The sequence below is a fragment of the Schistocerca serialis genome, chromosome 10 (genome assembly GCF_023864345.2).
Source record: "Schistocerca serialis cubense isolate TAMUIC-IGC-003099 chromosome 10, iqSchSeri2.2, whole genome shotgun sequence".
Taxonomy (NCBI): Eukaryota; Metazoa; Arthropoda; class Insecta; order Orthoptera; family Acrididae; genus Schistocerca; species Schistocerca serialis.
The window spans coordinates 97542908-97559710 of NC_064647.1; the positions used below are offsets into that span (position 1 = coordinate 97542908).

The following is a 16803-nucleotide window of genomic DNA, read 5'->3' on the forward strand; positions in this document are numbered from 1 at the left end:
GATGATGGACTAATTAATGGTCAGTCAATAACATCAGAAAACATGCAACAGCAACATGGATGACTATCACTAATGACTAATGCAATGAAAAGTCAAGATAGGATTTTATCTAAGACAAGCTTTCAAACTGATGACAACAATTCTGTTTACACCTGACACATTCGGATGTTTTGCTTTTGACTGCCATTTTAATAGAGGACAGGCTGTGATTTAAAAACAGTTCAATTGCTGGGCTTCATAAGGTAACACATTTCTAATATTATATGTGACAATTCCTGCAATGTTAAACATTGCAAGCTTATAATCAAATTAAATTTATTTGATTAATAACAGTGTTGCAAGTTCGAACACTGAAACACCTACATTTGAAATTACCACAGTTGTACTTCAGCCTAAATGTGATATGAGTTAGTAAAACTAAATTACCCTTTATACCAAGAAATTTCCACCCATCCATTGTACCAATGTATACTACATAAATAATATACCAAACAATAGAAAGTCCCAGATGGAATATCAACAACATGGAAAGAACAGATTGGTACTCACTGGATGAGGTATTCAGTTGCAGAAAGGCACAAAGAAAAAGACTGCTAAAATATTAAGCTTTCGGACAAAAGTATTTTTTCCCAAACAGAAAAACACATACGCATAACAAGGACAACTCGCACACGCATGGCCACTGTCTCCACGCTCCACTTTGCCTGTCTGCAACTCAATACCACTCCTTTGTGGTGAGTAGCAATCTATCCATTCCATATTGCTATAAATAAAATACCTTCACTCTGCTATTTCTGTCTGTCGTACATACTTCAGAGGGCACATCGTACAATTCAGTATTTTGAGCAGACTTTCAGGTGAAGTACATACAGTGGCAGCTATTTTGCTGGTGGCTGAAATGGATATAAGTTATCTTCCAAGAAATCATCTTAAGTTGCCCGAGTATACTTGAGATTTTAAGTTTCTATCACAATAATAAAAACGAGATAACTCGAGGTTTTATGTTGGGTTAAATATTTCTGGTAGTTCTAAATAATGTGGTTGTATCTAAGTCATATATAGATAACCACACCTAGAGGAATTGATAAAGCTACAAGCTGTATCAAATATTATGTCTGTCATTTGCTTTTATCAATTTAGCCAGAAGAGCCGAACGGGAACTCGATTCCAGTAACTTATACTGACTTTAGGGCACACAGAAAACAGGAAAAACTTTCTCACCATTGTTTCGCCATCTTCGGTTTGAAGACTGGTATTGATGCAGCTCTCCCCACAAAAATACCACGTGCAAGCTTCCATGTCCCTGCATAATGGCAGCAACCTACTTCCATTCCATTTGAACTTGTTTACTGTGATCAAGTCCAGGTATACCTATTCAATTTTTATCTACCTACACACACACACACACACACACACACACACACACACACACACACACACACATAGTCAGGTATGGCATATGCTCTGGTGTTTCAACAGGTATTTGCGATTTCGTTCCCCCCTCCACAAGGTATAGCTGGATTCAGCCCAAACAGATGCTGCTCATTTAATCTTTCATGAGACACCTAGTGTTGATGGGAAGTGTCTGTCTGCCATTACAAACAAAATCAAAATCAGCTTTAAAGTGGAGCTACAGCAGTCCCAAGTTAATATTGCTCATCATTCATCTTATCGATATGTGTTGACAGGAACATTAAAACACAGAGAATAAGCAATACTCCTGCAGCAAAATGAGCATAGCTGCTGAATGGTAGTAGCAGATAGTGTGAGCCAGGGTGACACACTAGCCGCTACTGGACTATTGGTTATTCTTTGTGGTTTCTTGTCCCTGTTAATACATATTGATAAAACAAATGCCGCACTAGACCAGCAGTTGCCCAACATTTCCTCTGACAGACCACTTTGAGAACCCTGGTGCTCTGATTGAACACCTTGTTTATTTTGAAAGTTAATAAAATTCAAAAAAATAAAAACTTTTCTTATTCAGTGATTAGATCATAACTAACAACACACAAATCCAAAAAAATACTATAAAATAAAATGAAATAAAAATAGGAAAAACGTTGAAAAAAGTGCCTTGTTCAAACAGTTTTTTGCGCGGCACTTATTCACTCATAACATCAGTGTTGCACATGCCACAGTTTACAAAACCTTGCACTACACTAATACGGAGCCGTACTATTGAATGAGCATGTACAATTTGACTAAACAAATCAGTTTGTTTTGTAACAGGAAGCAAACTGACAGAAGTTGCTCATCATCACAACTTTCATGCAATGCTTTGTGTGCGTGTTTTTGCAAACAGTTTTCCAAAATTATTGATTTGGAATTTAGCTCTGGACGGAAATGAAACAAGGATGTCAGAGAAGAAGCAACAGGTTAAAAGGACAAATACTGACCCATTAAGGGATAGTTAATTTGGTCTTTAGAAGGAAATCTGAGTGGTAAAAATTGTATGGGGAGACAAAGGCTCAATAACAGTAAGAAGGTTCAAATTGATGTAGGGTACAGTAGTTACAGAAATATGAAAGAAACTTGCACAAGATAGGCTAGCATGTAAAGCTGCATCAGATCGGCTTCAGACTGGCAACAACAACTTCCGAGTGTAATGATTTACTAATAATGAGGAAAAATTACCTAACTCAACAAAGTTTCCAATGTACAAGAAGAGCTGATATTTCCCGGTATGCGCAGGGAGTGGGGGCAACTAACCTGTCGCTATCGTGGTCCGGTATTTCGCCCTGGCAGCAGCACCTGCAGAAGCCTGGCTAACAAAGTTGACCAGTGTGACTGCCGTCCGCACTGTGCCACTGCTCGTCACTGGTGACGTGGAGACGTGCCGCGTGGCGGAACTCGTGGTGGTGGCGGCAGTCTTGCCAGAATTCTCAACAGCTGCAGCCCGGGCAGGCAGGGGCACGGTGTTGGCAATGCAGTTGACAGTGCCACTGGCAACACTCTTGCCACCACTGCTGGTGGCGTTGCTATGAACACTGCCCACCCCCACACTCGCACTCACACCCAAAGTGCTAGTGCCGCCACCACCACCACCACCACCACCACCACCACCTCCAGTGCCACTGCTGCTGCTACTGCTGCTGCTGCTGCTTGGGACTCCAGGTGATGCCTCCACTCGAGGCCCAGAATTCACATTTGCCTGGGCTACAGCATGGCTGACAGGAGGCCGAGAAGGCAACGCAACCTGCAACACGGAATAAAATCATGAAATCTGAAGAAAAAGAAGGTGGATTATGATTCTATAGGTGCCATACACACAATAATTAAAATTTGGTGACAAATGAAAATCTGTGCCGGTTCAGGACTCGAACTGGTACTTCATGCTTTTCACGAGTAGTCCTCTTAACCATTAGGTGGGGCAAACACTGATGTAGTGTGAGAAGTGACATGATGTGTAACTTGCCACCAGATACACAATATGGGCATGGCACACACGACTTGACACTAATAGAAGTAATTTCGTGAGTAATGTGGCACCATTTCTTTTTTACACCCAGGAGTTATGTCTTTAGTCAACTTAATGTTTTGTGCAGATGAAGCAAATCTGCAGCAGTCTCTATAATTAGTTTCTCAGTAAAACTTTAACTGTTGCCATAAAAAAATCAAAAACACTGTCTTGGGAATTACATGTGTTCTCTGCTATGCAACTGTTTTCATTCCATTTTGAGGAAATAGTTCAATAGAAAAAATCTTGGACACACACACTGCAGTTTGATAATGAGCTGGCCTTCTTTTCGTAATTGGCTATAGTTGAGTAATCCACCCTATAAGTTCTTTCTTAGCTCAAGTGGAGCTCATCTTTTCAGAACAAATTAAGTATATAGCTTAGGGTGGCCCTTATTCTTTGAATTTCTTATTTCTTCACACACACACACACACACACACACACACACACACACACTCACTCACTCTCCCCCCCCCCCCCCTAAGAATCAATAATACAGTTATTTATTTAGTTAGTGAAGTTAAACACTAGATCAGTGGACATAAATTACCATCTAATTGATAGGTTTTGTCGGTCATTTTTTATAACATAAGCAAAGTGAAACTGATTATCTATGAAAGTGCTAATTTAGTCACACGACTTTGTAATAGTTTGGGAGAAGGGCAGCATTCCTACCTCACTGTGCAAAGGAACTCATGCATTCAGAGTGACACAGTCAGCAAAAAAGTGCTTGTTGGAAAAAAAAAAAAAAAAAAAAAAGAGTATAAGTGTTCCATAAATCTAAATACTCTCTTTGATGATGCCAATAATGCTAAAGCTTTGAATATGATGAAAATAGAAGAGGATAAACTCCATCTATTACATCAAAGAGCGCCCGCCTGCAGAAGTTATCTGGAAGGAGTTGACTGGAAGTTGGTGGGGAAAGGGGGAAAGTTATAGCTATAAAAGAGGAATCAAGGAAGATAATGAGTGAGAACAGTGCTTAGTTCTTCAAAACTAGAGATTCACCTGAAGAAACCACTGAAGTGAATGATTCTGACGGTGGTTCAATTTTTACAGAACCCTGCACGAATTCAGCTCGAGTTTCTTGTAATGGTGTAACAGCAGGAGACAATAAGGTGAATTCAAGGTATTTAGAGAGCTGCTGTTATTCTCTTGCCATCATCACATGTATGAGCTAGTGTTATGGAGCGTGTCTGTTACCCCAAGTGGCAATTAGTCCAGATGGATAATTTTTCAAACAATTTAAAGAAAAGTGGAACAGCATGAAAAATAAAAAAAAAAATAATAAAAAAATAAAGATTGTCATTAACATTTACATGCGACTTTCATTGATGCTGAAATTGACGAAGCACCTAACTTCTTCCTAAAACTACTATAATAAGTACACCTCAAAAAATATTATTGTTAACTCCTTTAATTGCGTATCATATTTCTGGGGACTATTGTGGACTTGAATCTACAAGGAAAATCGGGTGGAGCTTCACACAATGCAAGGTGGATAGCCAAAAAAATTTATTCTTTGAATATTTTTTTCTTTAATTGTCACCTATCTTTCAGTGTTAGTGAATTGGATGGTCTGAAGAACACTCATCTGTTTGTGTTAAAAGTATGTGCAAAATTGTGGTTTCCGAGTTGACCACCAAGTGGTGTACCTTACAATGACGTGTGCTTTTTAAAAGAAAAACTTGTAGGAAGAAGTACATGCAAGGATTTTGTCAAGTGCTCTGTAGGCACTTATGGTAGTAAATGTAGAAATTTGTGTGTTATCACTGATGACAATATTAACAATGACACTAAAACATGGTGGTTTATGGTGTGGGTTCCTGTAGTCATGTCCTAGTTCATGAATCACGGGCAACGTATGAGTGGCCAAGTAAGTGGTCCTGACAGTCGGGATACCAGTTACTTTGGAATAAGGCTGGGCATCTCGGACATATTCTGAGTCGTGGTCACCTTTGTGCTCATTCGGCAAAGACTACTAAATCCACCGGTTAGTCCCTCAGCCGTTAGGGGTAAAACTCAATGGGACCCGGGGCAAGTAAGGCTAGCAACCTGCTTCCCTGGTACTTTAAATATGATGCTGGCAACAATCAGCGCAAAATGCCTCGGACCTTTGGAGGTGACGGAGTCCCACCTCTAACTGACAAACCAGGGACTCCGAAGATACGACTTGGCAAACAAATGGTAATGAGATGGGGAGCTATTAATATCAATGGGGGCTATTCTGGAAAGAAGGTAGAGCTGGCAGAGGCTGCAAGTAAGATGGGGCTGGACATTTTAGCTGTTAGTGACATTCGAGTAAGGGGTGAGAAAGAAGAGGAAGTGGGAGAATACAAGGTCTGCCTGTAAGGAGTCAAAGCAGGAATAGCACAATGGGGTGTAGGGCTTTACACCAGGAAAGAAATGGAACCCAGCATAGTTGCAATAAGGTATGTAAACGAACGACTGATGTGGATAGATTTGACAGTGTCTAGCAAGAAAATTATGATTGTGTCAGTATATTCACATTGTGAAGGGACAGATCAAGATAAGATGGATAGTTTTTATGACGCACTCAGTGATGTAGTTGTTAGAGTAAAGGACAAGGACAGTGGTCTGCTCATGGGTGATTTTAATGCCAGGATTGGAAATCGAACAGAAGGGTATGAAAGGTTATGGGTAAATTTGGAGAGGATATGGAGGCCAACAGGAACGGGAAACAACTCTTGGATTTCTGTGCCAGTATGGGCTTAGTAATCAAAAACTCCTTGTTTAAACACAAGAACATTCACCAGTATACTTGGGAAGACAGGGGAACCAGATCTGTCACTGACTATATAATAACAGATCAGGAATTCAGGAAGGCTGTGAGGGACACACGTGTATTCAGGGGATTCTTTGATGACACTGATCATTATTTAATCTGCAGTGAAATTGGGATTGTGAGGCCGAAAGTGCAGGAGGTCAGGTCCATATGTAGGAGGATAAGAGAGGAGAAACTTCAGGATAAGAAAATCAGGCACAAGTACATAACAGTGATCTCAGAAAGGTACTAGTTAGTTGAATGTAGTCAATTACAGTCATTGGAAAAGGAATGGACAAGGTACAGGGACACAGTACTAGAAGTGGCTAAAGAATGTCTTGGAACAGTAGTGTGTAAAAGTAGGATGAAGCAAACAGCTTGGTGGAATGACACAGTAAAGGCAGCCTGTAAAAGGAAAAAGAAGGCATATCAAAAATGGCTACATATCAGAACTCAGGTAGACAGAGAAAGTTACGTTGAAGAAAGAAACAAAGCCAAACAGATAATTGCAACATCCAAGAAGAAATCTTGGGAAGACTTTGGAAACAGGTTGGAGACTATGGGTCAAGCTGCTGGAAAACCATTCTGGAGTGTAATTAGCAGTCTTCGAAAGGGAGGTAAGAAGGAAATGACAAGTATTTTGGACAGGTCAGGAAAACAGCTGGTGAATCCTGTGGATGCCTTTGGAGGGAATATTTTGAAGAGTTGCTCAATGTAGGTGAAAATGCGATCAGTAATGTTTCAGATTTCGATGTAGAATGGGATAGGAATGATGATGGAAATAGGATCACATTTGAGAAAGTGGAGAAAATGCTCAATAGATTGCAGTGCAATAAAGCAGCTGGGATGGATGAAATTAAGTCGGAACTCATCAAATACAGTGGTATGTCAGGTCTGAAATGGCTACACAGGATAACTGAAATGGCCTGGGGAGTCGGGACAGGTTCCATCAGACTGGACAAAAGCAGTAATCACACCAATCTTTAAACATGGAAACAGAAAAGATTGTAACAACTACAGAGGTATCACTTTAATCAGCATTGTAGGTAAAATCTTCTCAAGTATTGTTGAAAGGAAAGTGCAAGTATTAGTTGAGGACCAATTGGATGAAAATCAGTGTGGGTTTAGGCCTCTTAGAGGTTGTCAGGACCAGATCTTTAGCTTACGGCAAATAATGGAGAAGTGTTACGAGTGGAACAGGGAATTGAATCTATGCTTTATAGATCTAGAAAAGGCATATGACCAGGTTCCTAGGAGGAAGTTATTGTCTGTTCTACGAGATTATGGAATAGGAGGCAAACTTTTGCAAGCAATTAAAGGTCTTTACATAGATAGTCAGGCAGCAGTTAGAGTTGACGGTAAATTGAGTTCATGGTTCAGAGTAGTTTGAGGGGTAAGACAAGGCTGCAACCTGTCTCCACTGTTGTTCATATTATTTATGGATCATATGTTGAAAACAATAGACTGGCTGGGTGAGATTAAGTAAGATATGTGAACACAAAATAAGCAGTCTTGCATATGCGGATGACTTAGTTGTGATGGCAGATTTGATTGAAAGTTTGCAAAGTAATATTTCAGAGCTAGATCAGAAATGTAAGGACTATGGTATGAAGATTAGCATCTCCAAAACGAAAGTAACGTCATTGGGAAAGAAATATAAACGGATTGAGTGCCAAATAGGAGGAACAAAGTTAGAACAGATGGATGGTTTCAAGTACTTAGGATGCATATTCTCACAGGATGGCAACATAGTGAAAGAACTGGAAGTGATGTGTAGCAAAGCTAATGCAGTGAGTGCTCAGCTACGATCTACTCTCTTCTGCAAGAAGGATGTCAGTACAAAGACTAAGTTATCCGTGCACCGTTCAATCTTTCGACCAACTTTGTTGTATGGGAGCGAAAGCTGGGTGGATTCAGGTTACCTTATCAACAAGGTTGAGGTTACGGATATGAAAGTAGCTAGGATGATTGCAGGTACTAGTAGATGGAAACAATGGCAGGAAGGTGTCCACAATGAGGAAATCAAAGAAAAACTGGGAATGAACTCTATAGATGTAGCAGTCAGGGCAAACAGGCTTAGATGGTGGGGTCATGTTACACGCATGGGAGAAGCAAGGTTACCCACGAGACTCATGGGTTCAGCAGTAGAGGGTAGGAGGAGTCGGGGCAGACCAAGGAGAAGGTACCTGGATTCGGTTAAGAATGATTTTTAAGTAATAGGTTTAACATCAGAAGAGGCACCAATGTTAGCACTGAATAGGGGATTGTGGAGGAATTTTATAAGGGGGGCTATGGTCCAGACTGAACGCTGAAAGGCATAATCAGTCTTAAATGAAGATGATGATGATGATGATGACTAAAACATGTATGATTAGAAATCTGCAGTGGAAAACTTTGGGGACTGAAAATAAGTCATCATGGTACTTGTTGCAGTTCCAAAACCTTTTAAATATATTTATTTTTTTGGCCTAATATAATTTCATAAATTTATATTTAGCATTTTTGCATACACTATTCAGACTATATCAAAACATCTACTAACTTATTGTGCTTTGAATCTTTTTATTATTTCAGATAAGGAAATTGGTAAGTTCATTTCACACAAGAGTGTGGATATGTTGAAGTAGTTAAGCACAGATTTAGCTTGCTTAAATACAGTTCCATTGTCTTGGAATTCAAACACTTCCTACGTTAATCCGAAAGAGATTATGAAACATCTTAAGGTGACAGATGAGAGAGGAGTAAAATTAATGTAAGATTTCAATGGACTATTAACAGCCAATGAAATAGAATAGAATTCATTCTGCAATATGAGCAAAATCACCAGACTGGAAAAAAAGAAAAGCCACTGACAAGAAGACCATGCTAAAACTAGCACTGACTTATGTTGCATTCACACATTTTCTACGTTCTGTTACATTGTAATACTTAAGTTTCTCCATTTAAATATGTTTAAGGAAATTTGTGAAACATGAATAGGCTGATTTCAATTGTTTATGCCAACAGAAAAACACACACTTTTCTTCAGAATTTAAGTCTTATTTAGATATTTAAGTGCATTATGGCCTGGGTTAATACTAATTACAAGGTGTAAAACTTCGCTTCTGCCATTTTTTCCCCAAAATTTGAGGCTTTAATGAAACAAATTTGTTACATATGTATCATTCAAAGTATTTTCCATCACTGGCCACTACTTTCTCCCATATTTCGGGCAGTGTACGAATCCCGCATCGGAAAAATTGTTCATCTTTTGAAGCAATCCACGAATCGATCCAATTTGTTCTTCATGAGATCTGAAGTGCCAGTCAGCCGGACCATGCGCCATTGATCTAAACAGGTGATAGAGGGAGCAATGTCTGGAGAATACGGCGGGTGGGGTAGAACTTCCCATTTTAATGTTTCCATTTAATTGTGCCTCTCGCTGTATTGTGGGCGTTTTTCTTTTAATGCTCTGCTCAAATGCCTTAACTGCATTCGATAACAAGCACCTGTGATTGTTTCACTTAGTTTTAACACCTCATAGTACATGGCACCGAGCTGGTCCCACCAAATGCACAGCATGATCTTGGAGCTGTGAATATTCGATTTGGCCATCAATGTGGAAGCATGGCTGGGATATCCCCATGATTTTTTGCGTTTAGGGTTATCATAATGAACTCATTTTTTGTTCCCGGCCACAATGCGATGCAGAAATCTCTTCTGTTTTTGCCTCTGAAGCAACTGTTCACAAACATACAAATGCTGTCCAACGTCTCTTGGTTTCAGCTCACACAGGACCCAAGTTCCTTCCTTCTGAACTATGCCCATAGCCTTGAGACGTTTTGAAATGGCATGCTGTGTCACTCCCACTAATCGTGCCAATTCTTCTTCAGTCTTACGTGAGTCTTCACTTAGCAATGTCTCCAATTCTGCATCTTCGAAAACATTCTCTCTTCCACCACTATGTCAGTCTACGACATTAAAATCACCATTCTTGAAGCGTTGAAACCACTCACAACACATTCTTTCACTAACATCGTCCTTACCATACATACTTGAGGGCATTTGATGAGACTCAGCTGCTGTTTCCTTCATACCGAAACAAAACAATAACACCTCCAGCAAATGATGAGAATTAGGCTCGTAAACTGACGTTTTCAATCAAGAACAACTTTATTATGCAGACACAAATCGACTAATGTATGAATGAGGTTATGGTGACTGAGGTCCAAGCTAACTGCCTGACGTCTGTGATCTGTTTCTTTCGACCACTACTTATCGTTGTTGCCACCTATCAGCAAACAGCGGAAGCAAAGTTGTACACCTTCTAATTGTACTGAAACTTGGCACATCATTAAAACATGGCAAAAGTAAAAATAACTGGATGGATGTATGCTTAAATCACCTGACATTTTTTTGTAACCGCCAAATAAGTACCACCCCAATATGGCTACATACCAGCACAATCTAATATTACACTAGATCCAGCAAATCAGTAAAAAAGATTAGCAGATATGTTTTATACAAAAAACTTACGTAATTCTATTTGTGTTCCATATTTTCATTCTTTGCCATAAACAAATTAAACTTATTTCGATTGTTGTATCTCTCTATGATATTTCACTCACAATGATTTCTCAAGCTTTATTTTGAGCATTCCTGTTTCTGTATTCAGCACTTCCATGATCGTAAATACAAGGATATATTTCCATTACACCAACAAAAAGAAATATAAGAACTCAGGGTTGTTCCTCATTTTCCTGGGTACAGAGACAATTGCACAACCAAAACAGGAACATTCATAAACTGTTCGCAGCACAGATGTAGCACGCAGAAAAAGTGGAGCACGTTGCATACATCTAGCCATCATGTGGCATGCAATACAGCAAGGTTACATTGTGTCAGTCTGGTAGGCACTGCCTCCATTAGACTGTGTGTGTTCCACTGAAGCTACAAGCTAGATGTTAGCCTTGTGTCATGCCACAGAACATTTCACTCTGGTGGGTGCCCTGCTGTAAGCTACCTCAGTATGCCCCAAGTTCTGACTCAAATTTCAATACTAATTTGGTTTTTAACTATTATTTCCAAACATTGGTTCCCCACAGATTATACGGGAATAGCACAAGTAGGGGAACGAAGTCGGCGGAGGGCCAAAGTCAGAGATTGCGCAGAAAAGAGAACTGCAGTCCACACTGACAAGTCTCTGATTTGTATCCACAGCTATTAAAGTTTTGTGTCCAGTGTGAGAACAGGTTTTCTTTTACATGCAAATGTCTGATTATCTTCTCAGTGTAAGAAATGTACACAATTTTTCACCAAACTGAAATGTCAATTACATTTCTCCCATTAAAATTATTTGACCTAACATGAAATTATGTCCATAGTGTTAATTTTATGAATGCACGATCAGAAATGTTTGGTCTGATGCTCTCTTAATTTGGTCATCATTAACTACTTGTACAAAGCATTAGCTGAGTGTAGTAAAAACTTCACAAATCGTGCCTCACAAGAAGCTGGCTGCTGAGGAGGTTGTCCAAAACATGCTTCACAGATTGCACTAATGATGAGGTCGTGGCAACATGTAGGCAGTAGGCGCAATAAAAGTGGTAGTAACCGGGAGGCCAGGACGGAAACAGACTTCCGAGGTTGCCAACAAGCTAAAATTTTTCAGCTAATCTTATGACAAAAATGCGGTGCTGCTTCCCACAATCTCGTTCCAGTATCTCTGCTTTTTTCTGGCTCCAACATAACAATAAGTCATATTAATATTTAAGTATTAAATAGATTTTAACACCTACAATAACACAGAATAAAGATTCACTTTACTCTCAATGCATTCTTTTGTCTCCCTTCTTTCGAAAGCAGAGAGAGTTGCAGAGGAGTTCCAGTTCTTCATTGAAAACAGGAAGACATTTTTTGATAACTGGTCCACCATCATCAGATATCCGCCATTACAATGTTGTATACTCAACATTACTGTAATGTGGTGTACTTAACATCACTACAAAAGAAGGAATGTATGTTATTACATATGCTGAATAATTCTGTACATGAAGGACAATAAAAACAATAAGGCAGTTTGAAAAGATGTTCCTGAATATTCTTTGTATTTTACTTACCAAACTATTTACTTTACACAATCAGGCCCAGAGGACCACGCACAAACTCCTCTTCCACTGGCTTCTGTTTTGTGCCTTCTGTTGCCAATCACCTTCTATGCCAATTTGCAGCAAGTTCCTGTGGATTTCATCTATCCACATTTTCTTTGGTTGTCCTAGTGGTCTTTTTCTGTATGGAGTAAAATCCACAGATTTTAAATGCCGACAGTGTTTGTCCATCTGAGCGACATGTTCTGCCTTTACTAGCTGCTTGCTTCTCATCGGGTCCACGATGTTTAGCCTATTGTAGATTTCATCCAGCTTATAATTGTGCTGGGTCCTCTATCCACCAGTGATCTCATATTGTATTGGATCATTGACCTTACTTAAGACTTTTTGCTCAAAAACAAGATTGTTTATGCCTATTTTCCGGACACTGCAAGTTTCAACCATACAGTGCTATGGGTTGTATCAGTGTTCGGCACAACTGGAGTTTGAAATTCCTGCAGGATTTAAAAAGCTGAGTCAGACTGAAGTATGATTGGTCTGCATCTTCGATCCCTGCTTTGATTTCAGCCTCACATGATGCATCCTCTGTAAAGATTACCTCAGATATTTAAAACTAACAACCCCTTAAAATGATCGGTTTTCGACTACCAGAGGCTGGCCTGGGTCTCTTGAATATGTACGGGTCCTGCTCATCCCCAGGTACTTGGTCTTCAACTGAGTCACAAGGAGACCGATTCTGCTCGCTCCCATCTCCACGCTGTCACACATCAGTTCTTCCTTAAATCTGGACAATAGAGCAACATTGTCAGCAAATGTAAGATGTGCAATTTTCTCACCCTCTATCTCACTCCCCTCGAAGTTCTTATGGAAAGCTTCCCTCATTATCTTTCTGAGTGCCTAGTTGAACAATATTAGTGACACATTATCTCCTTGTCCCAACCCTACTTTTATGTAGAAGCTCTCCATGACTTTCTTCCTGAGCTTCACTTTGCCTCTGGAATCAGTGAGACAAGCTCTAACTCGGTTGATTGAATTTCTTGGGCAAAATCAGTTAGGCAATTTGCTAGGCTCTCCTGGTTCATGCATGTACATGTCTTCTTAAACAGCACGTTACCACACCTTTTTCGTGAGCTATTGCAGCACACAGATGTGGTCGACAATCAAATGGTCCTTTCTAAAACCCAACTGATATTCACCAATCACTTCTTCTGTATTCTATTCAGTATTCCAGTATACAGTTGGATAACCCCTTTAGCATGAGGGTGATTCCTCTGAAGTTAGTGCAATCCATTTTATCACCTTTCTTGTGCATAGAGCAGATGGCCACTGTTTTCTAATCTTCTGGGATCTCCTCTAAAATCCAGATCCTATTGATTTAATTGGTGAATTTACTTGTGCAGTCCCTCTCCTCCAGATTGAATGACTTCTGCCTGGACATCATCTTTTCCTGGACTTTTCTTCTTCTTCAGCTACATTATTTGAATCTTTATGTCTTCCAGCGTAGGTGGTGGATAATATAAATCTGCAGTGTCAGGAGGTTGAAATACAAACAGATTTTTAGGTTCATCACAGTTGAGGAGCTCTTTGAAGTATAATTTCCATCTCTCAGCAATGTTGAAGTCAGTGATGAGTATGATGCCATTGTTGTCCTTGATGAATTTCTGGCTTCTTTTTTGACTCTTTTTCCCAGGAAAACTTGTTGAGCCTTCTCTATAATTCCTTTGACTTATATTCTCTCTGCTCTCTTCAGGATTGCTTGGAAAGTTCTCCATACTTCTTCTAACTGTGCTTTAACTTGAGAAAGATCTGCAGTTTGTTGCAGCTCTCCTCTCTGGCTGTGTGTTGTAGCCAGCTTCTTACTAGGAAATGGTCACACTCGCACTTTGCACCTCATGCTATCTTTACAGCTATCACCCAGTTCTTTGCTTTGATGTCAGTTGCAATGTGATACATCTGATTAACCATTTTTATCATCTTGCAACAGCCAAGTTCCTTAAGGTATATCCTTCCTTCTGTAGGATATTTGTGTGGTTGATGAAGATCACTTGCAATGCTTCAAAGGTTATTAACTTGATGCCATTGTCATTGCTGAGTTCATGTAAGTTGTTTCTTCCAGTAGTTGAATAGTCTTTTCTTCCTATTTTATCAATCGTATTGCCCAGTAAGAGCCTACATGTCCTGTTGGGAACAGCACCCACGACAACCTCCAATTCTGCATAGAGGAATAACATCCTTAGTCCCACATCAGAGGCTACATGATCCATAATTATTTACTTTATTTGGGACAAAGAATGTAAAGAAAGTATCAACAGAAACCACAGCAATAAAATGAACAAAAAGAAGTAAAATGTAAAGGAGTACTACTGTTTTCATTGATTGCAAGTACCACAATTTCTTGAGACTGTATAACAATACTTATTCTTTCCTTTAACTTTTAATCACAAAGTAGTTGCAGGTACTTGCAGTTATTCATATCTGAGGTTTTATCAGTAAAGTATATATTACTGCAGATACCTGCATCTGCTCAGACCCCCTAACTGTGGTTTAATGTTTCACAAAGGGTATAATAATGTGCTTCAGACATTCCGCCAAGTTGTTTTTTCCATTTTATGTACAATATTTCAACGACCGACCCAGGACCGCTATTTACAGCACAGTTTGAAAGGAGCAGAATACAATGGATGCCAACAATGGCTTATCTACCTTGTGGTGGGGCAATATCCGGAATTGGTAGACTCCAATGGAAACAAGGCATCCGGTATATTTTGCTCCCTTCAACTAAAATAACAGGTACTTCGTGTAGTATTAAAGACGATCTTGGTCATTTATTGCAATCCATGTGAATAGGACATGTCTTATGGGAGGGGGGAGGCAGGTTATCAGATTAGTTGAGGAGAGATGCAAGGGACAGCACGACACACCCAACTAAATCAACCAAGCAAATCATTTGTTGTTTAGCACAGCCTCTAATATAAACACAAAATTAAATAAGATCAGCATCATGGTGCAAACACCAAGTTTCTCCGATAGCATGATTAAGGAGCCTATTGAAATAAAGATGTCAGAAAACCTAACAAACATGGATGGTGGTCTAAGATTAAGTACTACTTCTGATCTGATGATGAAGTTAAGGAGTTCTGCTATCTATGCAGCAAAATAACACAACACACAGAACAAAGACGACACAAAAAGCAGACTAGCACTGGTAGAAAGGGGATTCCTGGCCAACAGAAATTTACTACTATCAAATACAGGTCACAATTTGAGTAAGAAATTTTTAAGAATGTATGTCTGCAGCACAACATTGTATAGGATCAACATGGACACTGGGTAAACCGGAAACAGAACAGAATCAAAGCATCTGAAATGTGGTGCTACAGACAAGTGTTGAAAATTAGGTGGGCAGATAAGGTGAGGAATGGGAAATTTCTCCAGAGAATTGGTGAGGAAAGGAATATATCAAAAACACTGACAAGAAGAAGGGACAGGATGATAGAAAATGTTACAACATCAGGGAATAAATTCTACAGTACCTAGAGGGAGTTGTTGTGATTAAAATCTGTAGAGGAAGACAGGTTAGGAGACATCTAGCTTAATGGAGGATGCAGCTTGCAAGTGCTCCTCTCAGATGAAAAAGGTGGCACAGGAAAGAAAGTCATTTTTGGGCCGTATAAAACCAGGCAGAAGACTGATTACTCAAAAAACAACAAAGGCATTCGTTGCGCGGTTCAATAAAACTACTGTTGTTAGCTGAACTGGCACTGATTCTGAGTACAAATGCACCTCCTCTCGAAAAAGACCAGCCTTTTAGTCACTCCGTAAATACATTTTGTACAAATTCGTTATGTCAGAATAACCAAATGAGATTAGTCTGTCTGCACTGCACATAACTGTAGACAAACATTTTTTCTAAGGGTATTTTAAGTTAATGAATGTCCAAATTACTTAAACAAAAGAATCTGCTCCGTTGGTCAATTGTGTGTGGAAGAATGAGCAGTTACCTCCATTCAAACAAATAATTACAGATCTAATGAAGATGGAGCACAATATCAGATTGGAGAAACATGGTGGATAAAGGCAGCAAAGTCTTTTTCAAAATGATAATTTAGAGAACCATGGTGAAAGCTAAACAGCTGGGTGGCAATTTGAAGTCCATTCTTGACTAATACACCAAACAATGGCACAACCTTGATCAGTACCAATGAAAAAACCATCCCTGGTTGCCCACTGAGTAATACACAATCCTTGTACCATAATCACTGCTTGCTTAGGTGTGTGTGTGTGTGTGTGTGTGTGTGTGTGTGTGTGTGTGTGTGTGTGTGTGTGTGTGAAGGGGGGGTCATGGTGTAGGCAACAAAAGGAGGCTGGCAGAGGGTAACAAAGTGGGTGGGTGGGTGGTATAGGCGATAGAGAGGAGTGGGGTTGGCATGGGTGAAAGAGAAGAGGCAGTGCATAAATGACAGAAGAAGGTG

At 39.6% G+C, this 16803-nt stretch overlaps 2 protein-coding genes across 2 annotated transcripts in view; both read right to left on the reverse strand.

Moving 5' to 3' along the window:
• Positions 1-16803, reverse strand: part of LOC126424933 (basic proline-rich protein-like) — a 114994-nt gene that overhangs the window by 94445 nt on the left and 3746 nt on the right. The window contains exon 2 of the mRNA XM_050087780.1: positions 2713-3199. The gene's annotated coding sequence lies outside the window, so the exon portion shown is untranslated. The remainder of the gene's footprint in view (positions 1-2712; positions 3200-16803) is intronic.
• On the reverse strand, positions 2708-16545 carry LOC126424571 (dachshund homolog 1-like). Its single transcript, XM_050087315.1, has 2 exons — positions 16519-16545; positions 2708-3199 (listed from the first exon to the last, which is right to left on the reverse strand). Exons 1-2 carry the CDS (start codon positions 16543-16545, stop codon positions 2708-2710), a joined length of 519 nt encoding a protein of 172 aa, XP_049943272.1.

Bases quoted from the DNA above. Each gene is read 5' to 3' on its own strand.
- LOC126424571 (XM_050087315.1), bottom strand. From the start codon at position 16,545: ATGGTTTTTTCATTGGTACTGATCAAG. The intron at 3,200-16,518 runs GTTGTGCCATTG...TCCGTGTTGCAG, and splicing joins TTTCATTGGTACTGATCAAG to GTTGCGTTGCCTTCTCGGCC.